General features: G+C 31.1%; 1 protein-coding gene across 20 annotated transcripts in view; it reads left to right on the forward strand.

Annotated features, from left to right (window-relative positions):
* The window catches only part of dpy (fibrillin-like protein dumpy), a 235,231-nt gene that overhangs the window by 87,942 nt on the left and 128,011 nt on the right, over nt 1-19,278 (forward strand). For all 20 annotated transcript variants that reach the window (XM_070107428.1, XM_070107446.1, XM_070107427.1 and 17 more), the window contains one exon: nt 13,023-13,078. In XM_070107428.1, coding sequence (XP_069963529.1) covers nt 13,028-13,078 — 51 coding nt within the window. In that variant the 5' untranslated portion in view covers nt 13,023-13,027. The remainder of the gene's footprint in view (nt 1-13,022; nt 13,079-19,278) is intronic.

Genomic DNA, 19,278 nt, shown 5'->3' on the forward strand with positions numbered 1-19,278 from the left:
AAATTAAAAATTTCTCCTTGTAAATGCATACTAAAGACAAAATTAAAATCTCTGAGATTATATCGATATATTACAATTGATAGTTATCGATAAGGTGTAATGTTACTTTGGAGTGTTATAATTCAATCATAATAGAAACTACAACAAAAATTACATGAAAATTTTATGCTAAAACTGTTTCAAAAATTTTACTAATTATTCGTTTTAAACGATAATAAAAACAATTATAAAAATCAGAGATATATATGTATCCCAACACTCATAAATATCTCTCAGTGTTATCGCCGCGTCATGAGATCTACACCATCTCTGCTTCAGCAGCTTCCCACATCCACCTAGCTCGATACCTGGCACCCTCTCACCTTACACCGCCTTTACTGCGTCAACGCAACCACCTGTGCCTGATCGGCATCGATTGCGGCAGTGTTAATTTCTTTTAAACTTAATATTCCGCGGCATATTCCTGTTCGCGCATTCACACACTATCCGCCGATGAGCATAACGAGCGAACAAGAGTTACAAGCTGACAAGTACGTTGCAAGCATACCGAACACCACATGCAGCATCTGCACAGACACTTAATATCATAACAACAACAAATGAATTAAGCATAAGTAACATATGTATTTATGCAAGAATGTGGCAGCCACCGGCAGCAAGCAGCAAGCACCAGCGATCTGATGTAGCAATCAGCGGAAAAAATGCTACAATTCTGACACTCGTCTCATTACTTCATTAAAATTTTTAAACAACGCGCGAGTGTGGCAAAAAAAATCAAAATAAAATATTTCGACATGAGAGATATGGGTGAGCAGATGCAGCGAAATTACATATGTACATATGTGTCTATGTGTGTGTGTGTGTGTGTTAACTTCCGTGCAGTTATAAATATGTATATTCGTATGTGGCCTTCAAGCGGCACAACTGGTTAGCCTCCGCGCTACATATTCCCGTTAACAATAACGCCGCTTTTATTGGCCACTGATTAATGGCTTTTTAATGAGTTGCATGCGAAGCTGGAAATGGTGAGAGGAAGTTAAGCTTTTCTTTTTAAGTTTAATATTAATTTTTATTTTTTAGTGGCGCGCTGTCAGTATGAGATCCGTGTGAAAAATTTACATATATTTTAAGGTAACTGTTCACATTCTGCATTTGTTGCAAGTAAGCACCTTGACATTTAAAAGGCACTCCTATTCTCGTATTAAAAAATCACGCTTTGATAAATAAGCCGAAATTTTTAAACGAGCAATAACGGGGCGAATGTGGTATTTATTTCATTAAATTTTTCAAATGTCAGGGTATATTAAGTTTGATACGAAGTTTCAGAGAAGGAAACGTCGAAGACCCTATAAAAAACAATATGTATATATATATATATATATATATAATCTTCATGACGAGCTGAGTCGATTTAGCCCTAACCGAATTTGACGAACTAGTCCCTCAATTTTTGAGATATCGATCCGAAACTAGGCACACGTCCCTAGAAACTGTTCATTTGTCGGAATCGCCGGTATCGGACAACTATAGCATATAGCTGCCATACAAACTGAATGAATGGAATTAAGCATTTGTATGCAAAACTTTATGATTCGACGAGATATCTTCATGAATTTTGCCTTAGATTATTGTCCAAAGCAACGATATAATTATCAAACAAACTGTCTAGATCGACCACTCTAGCATATAGCTGCCATTCAAACTGACTAATTAAAATCAAGTTGTTGTATGGAAAAGTTTTCGATTTAACGAGATATCTTCACATGATTTGGCATGGGTCATTGACTAAGGCAACAATGCAATCTCCGAAGAAACTGTTCAGTTTGCACTACTTTGGCATATAGCTACCATATAAGCTGAACGATCGGATTCAAGTGCTTATATGGAAAACTTTTTGAGCTCTAGCTGTCATAAAAACTGATCGATCCAAATTCTTCTTTTGCTTGGACTCTTTTGATTTGTGAAATGTATTTTAGCATTTTTATGTTATAACTATAATTTTTTTTTTATACAAGATTTTATATGTGATTCGTGATTTCTGTAGTTTTATCTTTAGCCCTTTAATTGGCACACGATCACTGTTCTTTTTGCTCTATATAATATTATGATCCGCTTTATTTAGCATAAATGCAAACCATAATCTACCATATAATTTGTAATTTCTGCATTGCCTTTGATTTGTAATACCTAATATATGATTTGAACAAATATTGTTTATGACCGATATACAATAATGAAGATTTGGTGATGTACGATTTTTTTTATTTAAGATCAATGAGCTTCCGCCTACAGTTATATACCACGATTCCTGTAGTACTACATTTTGTAAATATTTTTAAGGCAAGATCACTTTTTACCACCACAAAATATAGTATACTATTCCTCAACACATTTTTTTACAACCTTCATCAGTGCATCTTCTCTTTCCTTTTTACATTTATACAAAGCGTTCTTTTTGCCTTACATTCCATTAACATATTATCGGCTTGTTATCAGGCTACATACTTGTATCGCTCTGTTGTACAACTGTCCAAGTGGAAATCTGTAACAGATATCAATGTCACTGCTTTGCTGCATTCGTTTGCATTGAATTTGCCATACGAACAGGTTAGCAAATTAAAGCCGTGGAATTTATTACGCGAAATAAATTAAAGAAGCTGCAATGATTGCTTTTGCTATGATAATTGCTGTGGCTGGCAATAACATGTTTGCAAAAATTTATACATTTCCACAAGCACAGCGCCGACACAAAGCGCTTTTATTGCTTGTGCTTGTTTTTTAATCAATAATTTTCTAGATTTACTTATAGCTGTGCTTTTTTCTTAATTTTATTGTTACTTGCTTCTACATTTAGACAATAAATCGCCACAATGGTCAATCATAACTAGTTAAACGAGTTTCAACAAACAATAAAATGCAACGAAAAATCATATTAATGTTTCTTTTATTTTTAAATAAAAATTTAAATAATACAAAATGTTACAAAAAAATAATTTAAAAAAATTTAAAAAAATTAAAATACGACGACAATGCAGTCATAAATGGGTAATTCGCACACAAATAAATCGCCACATTCACATTGCATTTGGTAAACGGCAAACGAGTGACAGGTTATAACTGCTGGGGGAGGGGCAAAATTTGCGCAAAGCGTGTGGCGTGTAGCAGTTGCACTGAAATGTGGCGCGAAAGGGGGACGAGCAGCCGTTTGAGCTTTGTAATAAAAAATTATGGCCAACAATGATTGCAAGTGGTTTGGTCTAAACATGGCTGGCCGGCAGACTGACTGACCGCTGACTGCTGGCAGCAGGTGAATGACTGGCTTACACGCGCACGAATAGACACACATACATACACGCGCATGTTTACAATCGCTTACTCGCTATTAAGCGTCGTTAAATGAGCGATTGATTGCTGTTTATGCAACATTGAATTAAAAATAGCCACAAATCGGTGCGCAAGACTCAAAATGAATCAACGCCAAAGAAGTGTAAGAAGCAGAAATCAAAAGCAACATGCGCAAATACTAAGTGCGCAACAAAATGCATTTGACTCCAGCTGTGGAATGCTGGTTTTTCCTTTGTTTCCCAGCGCCTTACAAGAAGGCAGCAACAAAGCGGTCTTCCTGCCGGCAACAGCGAACCCAGCAAACAGCTAGCACTACCAAGCGAACCTCATTGTTTATGCCAAGCGAGCGGTGGTGGTGCTTCCTTGCCACATGCAGTCACACACACACACACACATACAAGTGATGGCAGTTAAATGGAAAACATTACGCCTTACAAACCGGAAATTTCACCTATTTCTTATTTGTGCGGCATGCTTTCTTTTTGTCTTACAAAAGTTTCGTTATTTTTCGTTATTTCTGTTCTTATTTTTACTACCGTTTGTTTTGTATTCACTTTGCAACACATTTTTTGTTGCCCGACTGGATTTCCTGCCTTTTCGTGAAAAGTCAAGCCAAACCGAGCGTAGACCTATTTGTCTGTCCGCGTTTAGCATGCTGTTATTGTTGCTGTTACAATGTGCCAAAATGCAAAGAAAACATGTTTCTTTCACAACACAATATATTTTCATTTTTGTTGTCAAGTTCATGACGTTTTTGTGAACAGGTTTGTCGCTTAAGCCTTTTGTGTGCTCAATATGCGTTTAGGTGGATTTTGGCGTATTACTTAAATGTTGTTGATGGTGGGAGGAATTTTGTAAAAATTAAGGAAAGATAAAAAAATAAAAAAAAGCTTTAACAAAAAAATTTAAAATTAAAAACTGAACCATTTCGAAGTATGAAAATGATTTTATAACGAAAAAACATTAATTTTTAAATTTTTAGTGCAAAAATCTACTTCCTGAAAATTTTTGACAAAAAAAATTACAGTTACTTCAAATAACAATACAAAAAATTTTTAAAATTAGATTTCTGATTATTATTTTTTTTTTTGTTTTTTATATGATTTTTTTTTTTTTTGTTCTTCCTACAGTAACATATATTTATATAAAGTGTCTAAGGAAATAGGAATTCGAAACGTATTTTAATTAATACGTATATCAAAAAAATTTCGTTAAAAAACAAAGTTCAAAATCTTTTGTATAATTAAATCTAATTAACTAGCTTTTACTTACTTTTATGTATAGATAAATATATATATTTCTTTACTGTTTTTGCTTATTTTGTTTTTTGTATTTTTTTTTTATTTGTTTTTTTTTTTTGTGTTTTATTTTTTTTTGATTTTCCAATTTTTTTCTCTTCAATCTTTTTTCTACCTAACTTTTACTCACTTCAACTACCTCAGCCACGCAAACCCATCATTAAATCATAATTTTGCCACAGCATCTATTGTAAGGGGTGGTGCCAAACAACTTTCTTAGCTCTATTTGATGAACAATCTCTGGTAGTTTCTTGGAAATAAGAACTATATGCATATAAAAATGTATATACTACACCGCGTTCATATAAATACATATACCTATAAGTGGTTAAAGGCAATATTTTTTAGTGAAAAATTTTCAAAGGCGAAAAAAAAACAAAAACCAAAACATATCATAAATCAATGAGAGTAATCCATACGTGGCATATTCATATTCACATGAGTATGAGTCTAATGAGTCTTTGCATATAACCTACGCTTATAATCTAATAAACGCCCAAGAATCCAAAGCAACGGAGTGTGCGTTAAGCAGCTGTGGCGAATATCCGATACTAGCATATAACGAAAGCTTCTAAGACTCTTGCATAAGCACATTACATTAAGACACTCAGCCGCATAAACAAATCATGATTGGACATTGCGCTTGTTGCTGTGAAATTGCGCGAAAAATTGGCGAACAAAATTTAGATGAAAACCATATAAGTGTACATATGCCCGCAGAATTTGAAATATTTTCTTACTTTAGATATACGTTATCGTTGCACAATGGAAATAGTGCAACCCGCAAACACTGTATGCGCGTTACTTAGTTCGTTCTTGGCGCAAATTTGCAGGCATGCAGAGTGCTGCCGAATGCATTTTGGGTTTATTTTTTTTTTCTACTTGTTATGCATGCCAAGCTACTTGTTGATCGCTCAATTAAATTAACACTTGCCTTGTTGCATGAACGCATATTTCATATGTATATTAGGCATAGTATGCAAACAGGCAAGCAGTTGACTATCGAATTTTATTTTTTATATTACTTGCGGCATCCTAGGTACTAGCTTTAGTAGTTATGAGTTCGTAGAGTAAGCAGAACTTGCTAAACGTAAAAGAGCTGCCCATATTATAAGGCATATTTGGCGACATATAAATTTCTGTGTTGATAACTAACAAACAATTGTGTTTGGAATATTTATTCTGAAGAGAAGCAACTTATTGGCATAAGCCTTAGAAATTGCAAAACTATTTAAAATTATAAAAAAAAATACGAATATCAATATTATATTTTTCTTATATTAATTTCCGCCTTTGAAAGCAGTGACAATAACACTATTAAAAAAAATTTTTTTTTCTCACTTTTATGCATAACAAAAGGCATTTTATGTTTTTTTTTTTTTAACAATTTGATTTATTTTTTTTTAATACTATTACTAATATTCCACTAATACATATGACTAAATATAATTTAAATTTTATTTTTTATTGTTTATTTATCAGATCATAGCAACTTTATAAATTTTTTTACTTTTCGCATTGCATAAATTATCAAAACTCCGTTTGTTTGCCCTCTTTCTATGTTTTTATAACTGTTTATATAAAGTTAGCGACTGTCTTGACAAAATTTAAATCACCAAATTGGCAACTTACTAAAATGGTTAGTGATGAGATCATTATTTTATTTAACTGTGATAAATAATTCAAAACTATATGAAAAGAAGACGCAAATTGTGGATATATAACTTTACAATATATATATGCTTATATTTTAACTTTCCAAAAAAATTAATTTCGAATGTTTAACTTTTGAAATTAAATAAAATATAATTAATATATTTTTTTTTCTTTAAAAAATTTTTTTATTTATTTTTTTTTTATTAATTTTTTATTTTTTTTTATTTTAATAATAAATTATCCAAGAAAATTTTATAATAAATAAGTTACAAAAAGGTTTGTTTATTTGTTTGTACTTTTAGAAACCATTTCTTCCACCTTAACCACACTTTTAGTTTAAACTAAACCATTTTCAATATTCGAATTCCGGTTTTGTTTCTATTTTCTTTTAAATGCTGCTATCTCACTTAGCAACACTGCCAATAAATGACAAACACCTTTTATAACTGGCACTCTGTGCGTCTCAAGGTCTTTTCGTATTGCAGTCGGTTGTTTTTGTTTTGGGTGTGCCACCATTTATATGCCGCAAATCACGCAGACACGGCACAAAGCTTACGAAATGCAAGCGATCGAATGGACAAGCGTTCATTAGCAAACCATTTGCATTTGCAAACATTTCTCATTTTATGGCCAAATTGTGTTTTGCGCATGGCTAAATGTTAATTTTGTGCAATAAAAGGTGAAATAATGAGAATAAATGTATCAAGAGCAGGCGAAAATTAAATGCGATTTTAATCTATTTCAAAAACATGCGCGTAATAAAACCGAAAAACCGCATTAAAAGTAAAATAATAAATATATAAAATTATACAAAAAAAAATTTAAATAATTGTTGATTTACTTTTATTTATTTTTGTATGATTTTTTGAAAATAAAAAAATAAATGTAGTAAAGTTGAAGTAATTACTAAAAATTTAATGGACGAATGTAAACAAGATTTGATAAGTACTATAATAGTAATAGCATATAGATGATCACAATCAGAATGATAAAGTACGTGATTTCGTCTCAAACCGAAACTTACACTTAACTTAAATAAGTAATAAAAAAACAAAATAAAAAAATTAATATAAATTAAAATTTTACAAATTATTAAAAATTATGTAAAGAAAAAAAATTTACTAAAAAAAATTATTTCAATGTAAAAAATTGTATTACTTTTACTTTTGATTATTTTTTTTTAATTTTAATTTAATGATGTTATTAATTATTAAATTTTTTTGATTCTTAGTTTAAAAATCACAAAAGAAATTACAAAAAAAAAAGAGAAAAAAATCAAATAAATATACTCAAATCAAATAAAAAAAATTAAAAATAGTTAATATTGACAAACTGTTTTTAAACACTTTTTAAACTTACAATAATTTTTTTTTTTATAAAAATAAAATTTATTTCATACTTAATTATTGAATTTTTTAATTAATTTAAAGTTTTTTGGTTTTTTTTAATTTAAAAATCATAGTTAAATTTCAAAAAAATTCAGGAAAAAAATTAAAACAAAATTAAATATGTTTTTTAGTGGTTTGAAACTAATTATTAATTTTGTTTTTAGATTTGTTTCTTAATTTTTTATTTGACTTTTTTTTTAAATTATTTATCTTTTAAAGTCATTAAACTAAAATTATGCTAAAATTGTTTTTAATCTGATTTAAATTTTATTTATTATTTAAATACAATGCAATTAAGGTTTATTTAATCTTTTGTGTTGTTTTATAAATTTTTTTGGGTTTGGAGTAAAAAAAACGAATTAAAAGTATTTAAAAATTACCAAACTTGGAGCATAAAAGTATAAAGGCTTACCAAAAAATTTTTTATAATATTTAACTATATATATATATATATACTGATAGCTTAGTCATGCCATTCAACTTTTACGTCGCTACGCTCAATCAGAAATCAATCAAAGCATTCATAAGGCAGTTCAGTAGCGCAACGTGCTTGCCGTTTTATTGCCTCACACACCCTAAACAACCACTCAATTCTACGATTTATTGGTTTTGAATATTTTATTTTATTTTTTTAACATTTTGCGTACTTTTATGGTAAATACTCCACATTGCGTTACTTAGCGCTTAGCGTAAACACACACACCCTTTGACTACGCCCCAGCAGCAACCATTATGCGGTAGTTTATGACTTTTAAATGAGTTGCTGGAAGTACATATTATATATAAACTCATGTATAATTTCTATATGTATATGGTAGCAGCCCACCAGCCTACAGTTGGCGTCCACCCCAGCCAATTGCATGCAAATTGCCATTGTAAAGTCATCAATAAGCGAGTTGTTATCAAATGACAAGTGCGTTGTTTAAGTCTTTTGTCTGGCGGTGTAGGTAAGGCAAAGGCCGGCGACCTGCTAGTGGAGTCTACACAGCCTCTACAATTCACTACACTCACTTGTTGTTATGTTTCACCTTGAATGATGCCGGCAATTGGCTGCAGCTCTGCATTTTATTCATCTACCGACTGCGCCCGCACTCAATCTTGTAATTTAGTATCGGCTAATTGATAGACCTGCGTAACGCTTTGACTAATTAATAACACTTTTTCAATGTCAAACTGTCGCGCTGCTGCATATGAGCACAGCTTAAAAGGGCTTGCCGCAGGTCCTTGGGCAGCCAGTTGTTGACTTTGCATACCTTTTGTCTTAGCCCAGCGTCCTTGCCCCGCTGTTGTTGTCATCAAATGTCCAAAGTGTACTTTGGTGTTTGGTAGACAGCATTGTGTTTGCTATTTTTATAAAAATCGTTGCATTTTTCCTTCTAGCTCGCCACCCTTCGCGCTGTTGACTCGCTCCCGCCACCATTGTGGGTCCAGTGCTTCATGCTTTCTACGCATTAAATGCCTGGCATGCTCGTATTTTTCACTGTGCTTTATTTAGCCACTCAAAATAAATCACATCGCTTACTGCAGCGGCGTCGCCGTTGCGCATGCGCACAACCTTTTCGCAGAAAAATTGCGCACGCACCGTTTTGGCATTTGTTGGCCGTCAGGCAATCGCTTATTTACCGACACGCTATTTGTTACGGCGTATCTCTTAGCGATTGTGCGTGCCACATGCGGCAGTGGCAGTTAAATGCATGACTGATATTTTCGCAAATTTTATTTTTATTTTTCATCTATATATTTTGGTTTCTTGTGGCAACTGCTACATTGTGTCAATCGATTTTGACTTCTTTGCTATTATCTAAGCACTTAAACGTTTTAGTTTTGTGCCAGTGAGTGGTCATATAAAAGAGAAAGGATTTTTGTACGCTGTTAGCTGCCAACGATGTTTTGTTGTTGTATTTTTACTACCATTTTGCTATATTTTATTCTTGCAATTCGATTTGTTAGCAATTAATTATACTGACTTGAAAGTTGTTTTGCAATGCAAATAATTTTTATTTGTTGTTATTACAGTAGCGATTGACTGCGTTTTAAGACATATTGAGAGCAATCATTGCGTTTGCTGGGAGACATAATTTATCCCTGTATAGTATTGGCATATATTTGATAAAACAATTAATTTTGTCTTAGATATTTGTTTTCGGGAAACATTATTAATATTTCTGGAAGTTATTTTTCTTTATAAAATATACCTTAAATTTGAACAATTTAATTTTTTATAAAAAAAAAATAAATATTTTGACAATAATACATTTGACATTATTTATCTTGTCAAATAAAAAAGTTGTCCTTACAAAAAGTTTTCCATATTTCTAACCTAAAATAATTACAATATTTTTTTTATTGAAGACGCAAACCAAAAACGGTAGAGAGCTTTGGTTGAATATATTATTGTGAATGAATTGACAACTATTAACTATATAACAGCAAACTCTGACTAAGTGATCTTTCGAAAACGCCAGCAAAATTGATGTGTGAGATAACAGACTCAGAATGGTTAACATCAATCAGAAAAGAACAACAAAAATATACCAAAAGTTATGGTTCATATAAAAATGTGAAATAGAAAAGGTTATGTCTTCGAATTAAATAAAAATACTTATTTAGCTTCACAACCTTCGAGATGAAATGAAAGATTGTAAATTTACTATTTAATTTTTTTATATCATTTTTTAAATTCCATAAACTGAGTCACATAAGATGCAAAAAAATATGGTGACATAAGAGCGATATAAGCCAGCGATACTAGCTGTGAAATTTCAATCTGATTAAGTAGCTAATGGTTGAACATGACAAAGTCAGCTGATTTTTGCTGGTCAAACTTTTTTTTTGTGTTTACATAATAAAATGCGAATTTTAATGAAACAAATATTTTAAAAAATTAAGAAAAGACATAAATTTAAAGAAGAGAGGCGAAAGTCGTGCCAAATTTGATCAAGTGATAATTTGGTGCTTACGCTTTTGAGAAGTTGAGGCATTTTTAATCGAAATAAAGTATAAACAAAATTCAAATGAGAACTTGACAAAAAACGAGGCAAAAAATATAATTTTATATTTTAAAAGTTCCGACAAAAAAAGGTAAAAGAATGTTCAAGAGCTTATTAATATGAAAGCTTACAAAAAGCTACTCTAAAGCTTTACAATCACCCTCATATCATCTACACTTCCTCTACGAAAGAAAAATGTCATCACTTCACTTAGGGGCTTTTATTAAGCATTTTTGGCGGTATTTTCAACTATTCTTTATGTCCTGATAACTCATATTTCCTACAAAAATATGATTTCTTACTGTCAATAAAATTCAAATGAAGCAAGATAATAATGACGATTAAAAGTAATCCGTTAAAAATCACGAGCGGATTGTTTATTTTTTTTTTTTTGTTTTTGATTTCCCCAATGATACAAAACGCTACAAAAGCCTCAGCGCACACCAACAAAACATATGTAGATATATATATGTATATATATTTATATATATATATAATTTACAATTGCCACAAGCTACACGCAAAAAGGTCATACATCAAAAAAACAAAAACATAAACAAAAAAATTATAATTGTGTGAGAAAAACCTCCAATGCTTCCTCCCGACTACTAAACGCTTAACAAAACACAACAATAAATAAAACTCATCATTAGATACATGATTTGTGATAAGCGGGCACTCACTTCCTCATTCTAGCGTGCATTGACAAATAGGCGAAATGATGGCGAACGAATTAAAAGTGAAGAACAAAGAACCATAAAAACAAAAAGACAAAAGAAGAAAACAGCAGATGAAAGTTGAAAAAACAAGCGAAAAACACAGACAGCATTTCTTCAAGCATTTCAAATAGCGGCGCAAAGATGTTATGCAGCGTATGGAACATACACACACACACACACACATGTACATGCATGCCTGTATACCGCTAACTGTCAATCAAGAGCCAACAACACCGCTAGACTCATCAGCGGCAATTTCCTGCAGCGCTCAATTGGCCTGTCAGTGCTTTGCGGTTTACAACAAACACACATACCCATTACCATGTATATTTGTATGTGAAATATTTCCCACAGACAAAAATACATATGTATATAGGGAGCGAGTACTAGCCGCCTTGTTGACATTAGCCTCCTGTGACAAAGGTGCGTTAATGATGAGCAACTGTCCGGCTGGCGCGTTGAGTTCGCTTGGAATGCTCAGCTATATACCACATGTTTATATTTATATATGTATATACTTATATACATACGTATAAATATTTGTAGGCATACATTTATATGTATAAATAAAGTAAGTTTGCTGTGGTGTCATTTACCTGTTATGGACGGACATTTAGCGAACATGTCAATGTACACTTGTAGCTTTATATTTATTTTTGTAATTTTTTTTTCATTTGAGGGGGTTGTTGTTATAATTTTTTTTGCTACTTGCTCACTTGAGTTCTATCGCACATTTTTATCGGCTGTAAGGCTCAAGCTGTGATTTTTCGCGCTTTTAATACAATTCCTTTCATTTTTTTTTTTTCCTTTTTTATTTTTTTTATTTATTTGCATACATATATATGTATATTTTATTTTACACAAAATCAGAATGGCATTTGCTTTGCACACAATTTTTTTTTTCAAATTCCATTTTTTATTGCCAATGTGTTTGTTAGCTCGTCTTGTGTGCATATCTCAGGCACTTAAAATTTTTCAGCGTGTTCTTTTGCACATAAACACAAACATACATACACACATATATATATTTGTATTTACTCGCATGCGGAAGCGTGTTCGAAATTTTAATTCCCTACAATTTCAATGTGTAATTACAATATTTTGCAGTTTGTCTGCTTCATCGCAGTGATTACACGTCTGTTTACCTTTTTTGTCAATTTTATTTTTAGTTTTTGTGTTTCTATTCGCACATACTTGTAGCAGTTTTTATTACTATAAAGCTGTAGAACTGACTTTCATTTCATTTTTTGAATTTTTAATTTTCTATTTTAAAATTTTTTTTCTGTTTTTAATTTTTTCTATTTTTAAATTTTTTTTCTATTTTTAATTTTTTTTTCTATTTTTTATTTTTAATTCTTTTCTACTTTATTTTCTTCTATTTTTCAATAGTTGTAGCAAAGTGCCGATAATTACCGTCACTTGTGTTGTTGTAAGCCACTTATGTTTGCTTATTTATTTATAGCCACTCGTCTGCTCATGCGCGCAATGCTCGATAGCAGTTATTTACGCTAACTCGTCTATAATTTATATTATTTGCATAGCTGCTAAATGCATTTATGAAAATTATTTATTGCAATTTACTGATTTTCGTTATCTAATTTTATGTGTTTCTTTCTCTCTTTGCAGCAAAAATGAGAATATTTTTGCCACTAGTCACGTGGATAGTGCTACTTTCGAGTACAGTAAGTATTTTGCGAATTTCTACATATTATTATTATAAGTAAAAATTACTGTTGTAAGTAGGAACTTTGCAATTATTGCCATTATTAATTTTTTTTTTTTTGTAATTATGTACAAAAAGCAAAAAAAAATGTTTTTTTTTTTTGTGTAGAATTAAAGAAGTCAGCATATTTTAAAAATTAAAAAATTTCATATATATAAGGCTATAAACGTAATAGCGCTATGCATGCAATTACAGTGAATTTAGAAATCGTAGTATTGTCTTCACCAAGTAAAGTGTGTTATGTAATTTAATATTTATTTTTTAATTTTCGCTTTAATTTTTTTTTATTATTACTATCATATACCATAGAATTGTCTACATATTATATATAAAGCAGAAGTTCTAGTTAGCCTGATAAAGCCAAATTTTATGCCATTTGGAAAACTGTCCGCGGTTTTTACTTAGATTATATCAGCCAAATAATACCTTGCAACAATTAAGTGAAGATTATTCTAACAAAAATAAATTTTAATAGTTCCAAAAACTTCTGACACTTTCTTTATTTATGAAATCGCTAGAAGTTGTTATTTGAACGTTAAATATTTTGCAAATCTATAAAAGTTCCTTTGAGGATACTTTCCAACGTGTTACAAGGAAATGAAAAATCGAACAAGTATTATCTAACGATCTAACTAGTCCCTCAGTTTCTGAGATATCGATATGAAATTGTACACAAATGCTGTTCTCTCCATGAAGCTGCTCACTTGTTGGAACCGCCGTTATCAGCTCATTATAGCATATCGCTACCATACAAGCTGAACGATCCGAATAAAGTGCTTGTATGAAATTTGGCTTGAATTATTGTTTAAGGTAACGGGACAATATCTTTGAAATTTTGAAAAAATTGTTTAGATCGGTCTACTATAGCATATAGCTGCCATACAAACTAAACGAACAATATGATTTTGTCCCGGAATGGAAAAATTTTTTATTTGAGAAGATATCCTCATGAAATTTCGCATGGATTATTGTCGAAAGCAACGGTATCGATCAGAAATCAAGTTCTTTTATGGAATCCTCTTTATTTGTGAAGGGTATTATAGCTACGGCGCAACCTTAGTTACCATTTTTTTTCTTGTTTATTAATTTTTCTTGAAATTTTTATACAACATTCTACGAATGTCATGCCTTTAAATGCTATTGGAGAAAGACATTTTAACACAGATTCATCACTAAAATTCAAAAAATACGAGTGTTTATGCACGAATTAACCTTACGCCCCTCTCAACACACTTAGCATTACAACCTCTAACCACACATATGAACTAAAATATGTACTTAAAATTAAAGAATTTTATTTATTTTGTTCCATCATTGGCATGCACAAGTAAATACATACGTGCTTAAATCGAACGGTGGCAAGCCATTTCAGTAGCAGCTGCCTAATTTTAACAAATAACAGTTAAAGAAAATCTTGCTCTTTATTGCTGTGGCAAGCGTCTAAGACGTATGTTCACAAATACAGACGCTAATACATTTAAGCAAACAATACTTCAATCTAAATGCATTCACTAGTGCTCGACTAACAAACCTGTCGATAAAAACAACTACTTTACAGCCACTTGTATATGTGTGTTGTTATTACAAAATTTCGCTCGTTAGATTTGTACATAAGCTGTTTGATTAAATGTCCATTCTTAGAATTTCAAAGATATTTCAAAACAAACAACAATGAGAGTCGCTTAAAGAGCTGAAATTATAGCATTTTTCCAAGCAAACAATGTGTGTTCGATTTTTAATACACTGGTAATCAAAGCTTGCTAACAAAAAGCAAAGCAGCAATTATTTTTTTTTTGTTTTCGCTTTTATACATTTACCATATGCTTTGCCATTGTTGTAAATTTAATCAGGCAACTATTGTGCAGAGCCAACAAAGTCAACTATTAGGTGAAGAATTTAGTAAGCGGTAACTTTAATATGCATAAAAAAAAACAAAATAAATATGTTCTGCAGCATAAAAGCAAATTTAAAATTTTTGTTATTGATGCAGGTAAACAGTGCTACCGAGAAATATTTTTAGTATAGTAAAAATAATGATTGAAGTAAAGAGAAGCGCGCATATTTTTATTTTCACAAAAGACTTAAGCAACGAACCTGCTGCAAGGCAATGAGACTATTTTTTTTTTGTTCTGAGATGCATGGCAAAGCTTATTGGGTCGTATACAACAAAACTAGCTAAAGAGTGCATATATTGCTCGATGGTTAAATCAGTCTGAGAATCAAAGACCTGTGAAAGTGATTTTTATATAGTTCTAGTACTGATAGAGACCTTTTATCTTAAGTATGATGCATTAGAGATGATGTAAACTTGATTACAACGCCGATTAGTTTGAATACCTACTAAGTCTGTTCACAGTGGCATCATGAGTCAAGTTGAAGCGACTAGCTTCTCTTTCTAACCGCTTTCTAACTAATTTAGGGTATCTTTTGGTATTCTACAAATATTTGCTAATACAATAATCTCATAGGAGTCATATTGTGCTGACTAACTGTGGAATTTGGAACCATACACGCACATACAAGTCATACAATGAAAAACAAATTCCGATTAGATGATCATACTCCAACTTCCAAGAAAGCGTAAACCCAACAACAAATCATAATAAGTGTTTTAGAGCAACTGCAAAGTCTTACAGCGTAAAAAATTCTAAAGAAAATGTAATTTATTTGAATCAATAATGAAAACGGCTGCTTACTGCAGCGTCAATTGATGAACAAAAGCGAAGCTAACTAAAACTAAAAACAATAAAGATGCCACAGCGTTAGAAATAGAAATGAAAAGAAAATAAATTAATCAACTTAGCTAGGGCTTGACCTCACAGAAATGTTAAATGAACTATAAAATTAAATCTTGAAAGAGATAAAGCTGCAACTAACGGTGTTGGCAAATGAATAGTACAACTTTCGTATTAAAAGCAAGACTCAATAAATAAAATAAATAGATGTGGGAAGTGTATGTGTATATGTTCGTAAATAAGAATTTGTTTATAAATACATATTTGCAGCGATTTCGTTGAAGCCATTAATTTTTAGTGATTTCTAAGAAATCGATAACTATTGTATTATGACCAGCAAGCATTTTTCTACACGTTTTCCTTTGAAACTTCGAAGAAAGTTCATTATCCGCAGATTTGCATGATTTTATGTGAAAGCCTGAAAGCAAGAAAAGTGATATATTTTGTGAATTTCACGAACAATAAACAAGCGCTGAATGAGGTAATTAAGAGCAGTTGACTTACGCAAAAAAAAATATATTTATAAATAAATTAAATAAGGAAAAAAATTTCATTATGAAAAGCAAATCTTCACAATCTGCATATCTCTAATGAGCCACGACAAAGACGGACGCAATCCCGACCCGCTCACAGCACTCGCGCAAAAATTCAGAAAGTTTTGAAAATAGGTAAATGTGTTACTGCCGAGTGGGAAGCTTAAAGCACACCAAAAAAGCTACAACAACAATAAATTTATCTATATGCCCGACCAACAGCCAAAAGCGGCGAAATGCCAAAGCGAAAGAAAGCGCGATTTGAAAAGTTGAACCAACAATAACAATGTAGTGTTAGAAAAGCAAAACAACAGAAACAATAACCAACAAATGACACACACTCGATCGCTGTCATCTGGTTCGTAAGCGCAATGCCGACAGCGGGAGCGGTCAACGACTGCGATCGCTGGCAAAGCTGATGTGTATACGCACACATACACATATATGCACACATACTTCATGCTTACATACATATATACATATATATACACACATATACATATATACACACATACATACATACATAAATACACACAAGAGCGGCAAAGTATGATGAATATTTTGTAACTTGACCAGCAACAATAACAGTAATAGTATCAAGGTAATGCAGAAAAATAGCCAACTTAGCGGTAAAATAAAAACCAAAACCTATCAATGGAAAGGTAAAATAAGTAAATAGCCAAGGTAGTCGTTGATTTGTTGCACAGACATGCCAAAAGACGAATTTCGAAACTCATAGATGTTAAAGATGGTGTGAAATTTATACCCAATGCATATTTAGAAAGTGGTATTTTTTATTTTTTGATGCAACTTCTTGACGTGGACTTAATTAAGAGATTAAATGTGTTTAGTTAATTGCGCTTTTTGGTTATTGAAGACCCTTTAGGTTATGTTATGTTTTTCTCTTTTTTGGTACGTTACCTTAAGTTATAATATGTTATGTTAAATTATGTTACGTTTTTCTATGTTAAAAACCGAACTTAACTGTTTTTCTATGTTACGTTAAGTTCTGTTTTGATGACGTTATGTATGCTATTCCTAGTTATGTTACGTTAAATTCAGTTTTATTTTGATAACGTTATGGTATGCTATGTTAAGTAATGCTATGTTAAGTTAAGTCATGTTATGTTATTATATTAAATTTAGCTACGTGAAGTGAAAATATGCTACGTTAAGTTATGTTATGTTACGTTAAGTTTGTTAAGTTAAGTGAAAGAAATGTTACGTTAAATTAAGTTTTATTTCGATAAAGCTATGTTTGCTACGTTAAGTTAAGTCATGTTATGCTACGTTAATTTTAGCTACGTTAAGTTAAAATATGCTTTTTTAGGTTATGTTCTAATTTTTGTTAAGTTAAGTTTAATTATTTTATGTTCAAATCAGTTTTGCTTTGATAAAGTTATGTTATGCTTCGTTAAGTAATGCTATATTAAGTTAAGTCATTTTAGGTAACGGTAAGTTTTGTTAAGTTAAGTGAAAATACATTGTTATACGCATTATTTTTAGTTATATTGTTGTTTGCGATCTTACTTTATGTGGTTTTATGTTATGTTACGTAAACCTATGAATATTTTTTTTTATGAAAGAATAAATTTTTCTATTAATTTATATTTCAACACAATATACAAGTTTTGTACACACACAGGTTAAAGGGTATTTGCGGTCAACATTTGCAAGAACTTTTACCCTGACAAATTAAGGCGTTGGCTGTTATAAAAAAATCCCAAAAAGGCTTTAGTTGCCAAATTTCCAAAATTAAGTTGCAACAAATCAAAGCAAACGCCTACAACAGCTACTAATCTCACATACACACCAAACGACAAGCCAATTAAGCAGCCACAACAGCCATTATTAATAAGCTCGTAGCAGTACAAAGGCAAATATGTACATACATATGTATATGTACAGTTTTACGCTGCGGACAACGTAAGCGCGCGCACAAATTGCCAATTGGTTTAATATCCATGTAGAAAGGTTATTGACTTATTTTATACTGTTAGGATTTTTACTTCCCCTTTGCTTGCATTTGTTGTTGTTGTTGTTGTCTTGTGTCTTATATTATTAACTGCCAATCAATTTTGTCATCGTTCGGCATTAGTCGACGACTCTTTCGCAATTCCTTTTTCGACTTTGCCAAACAGAGTTCAATAGACAACTAATGTAATTAACCGTTAACAAACTAATAACTTACGTAATTTGCAGCGCATAGGAAAAAAGTAAATATTAATTGTTTCTTTAACGGCATAAATCAAAATAAATAAGCTGTGTATGTGCTGTTAAAATTACGTCATGTCAAAATATAGATTTGATTGTGCAAAAAGTAGAAATCAAGTTTACCCTTATTGTATTCATTTATTTAGTTTTTTAATTTATTTAATAACGACCGCAGTACGTACACACAAGTTCCTGGAAATATTATGTATTTCTTCACCGTATTTTTTTTCAAAACCAATGTTATATGTAATATATGTATCTGAAAAATTAAAAAACTATAAAATAAAAAAATAAAAAAAAATTAAAAAATTATTTAAGCGAACTTTATCATAAAAAAACTAGCTAATAAAAGCCACAAATCTCTAATTTCTATTTATTCAACTAATTTTTTGTTGTTTTTCCCTTCATACGAATACTCTAATTGGCAAGCTAAAGACTTAAGCGCCGAACTTGCTTCCCTTTTAATTGATTCGTTTTAAGTTTTCATATGTTAACGAATTATTTCGTTGCATAAATCACATATAACGCAGTAATAGGAAATTATTTTACTAAAACTTAAAAGCTAAGTTAAATGAATTTAAAAAAAATTCGGGCAAAATATGCCAAAAATCGATTTTAAATGTTAAGAGCACGAATTTAATGGCTTAAAAATAAATTATGAGTTTTGAATTTCAATA

This window comes from Bactrocera oleae, chromosome 3, assembly GCF_042242935.1.
Source record: "Bactrocera oleae isolate idBacOlea1 chromosome 3, idBacOlea1, whole genome shotgun sequence".
NCBI classification, from domain to species: domain Eukaryota; kingdom Metazoa; phylum Arthropoda; class Insecta; order Diptera; family Tephritidae; genus Bactrocera; species Bactrocera oleae.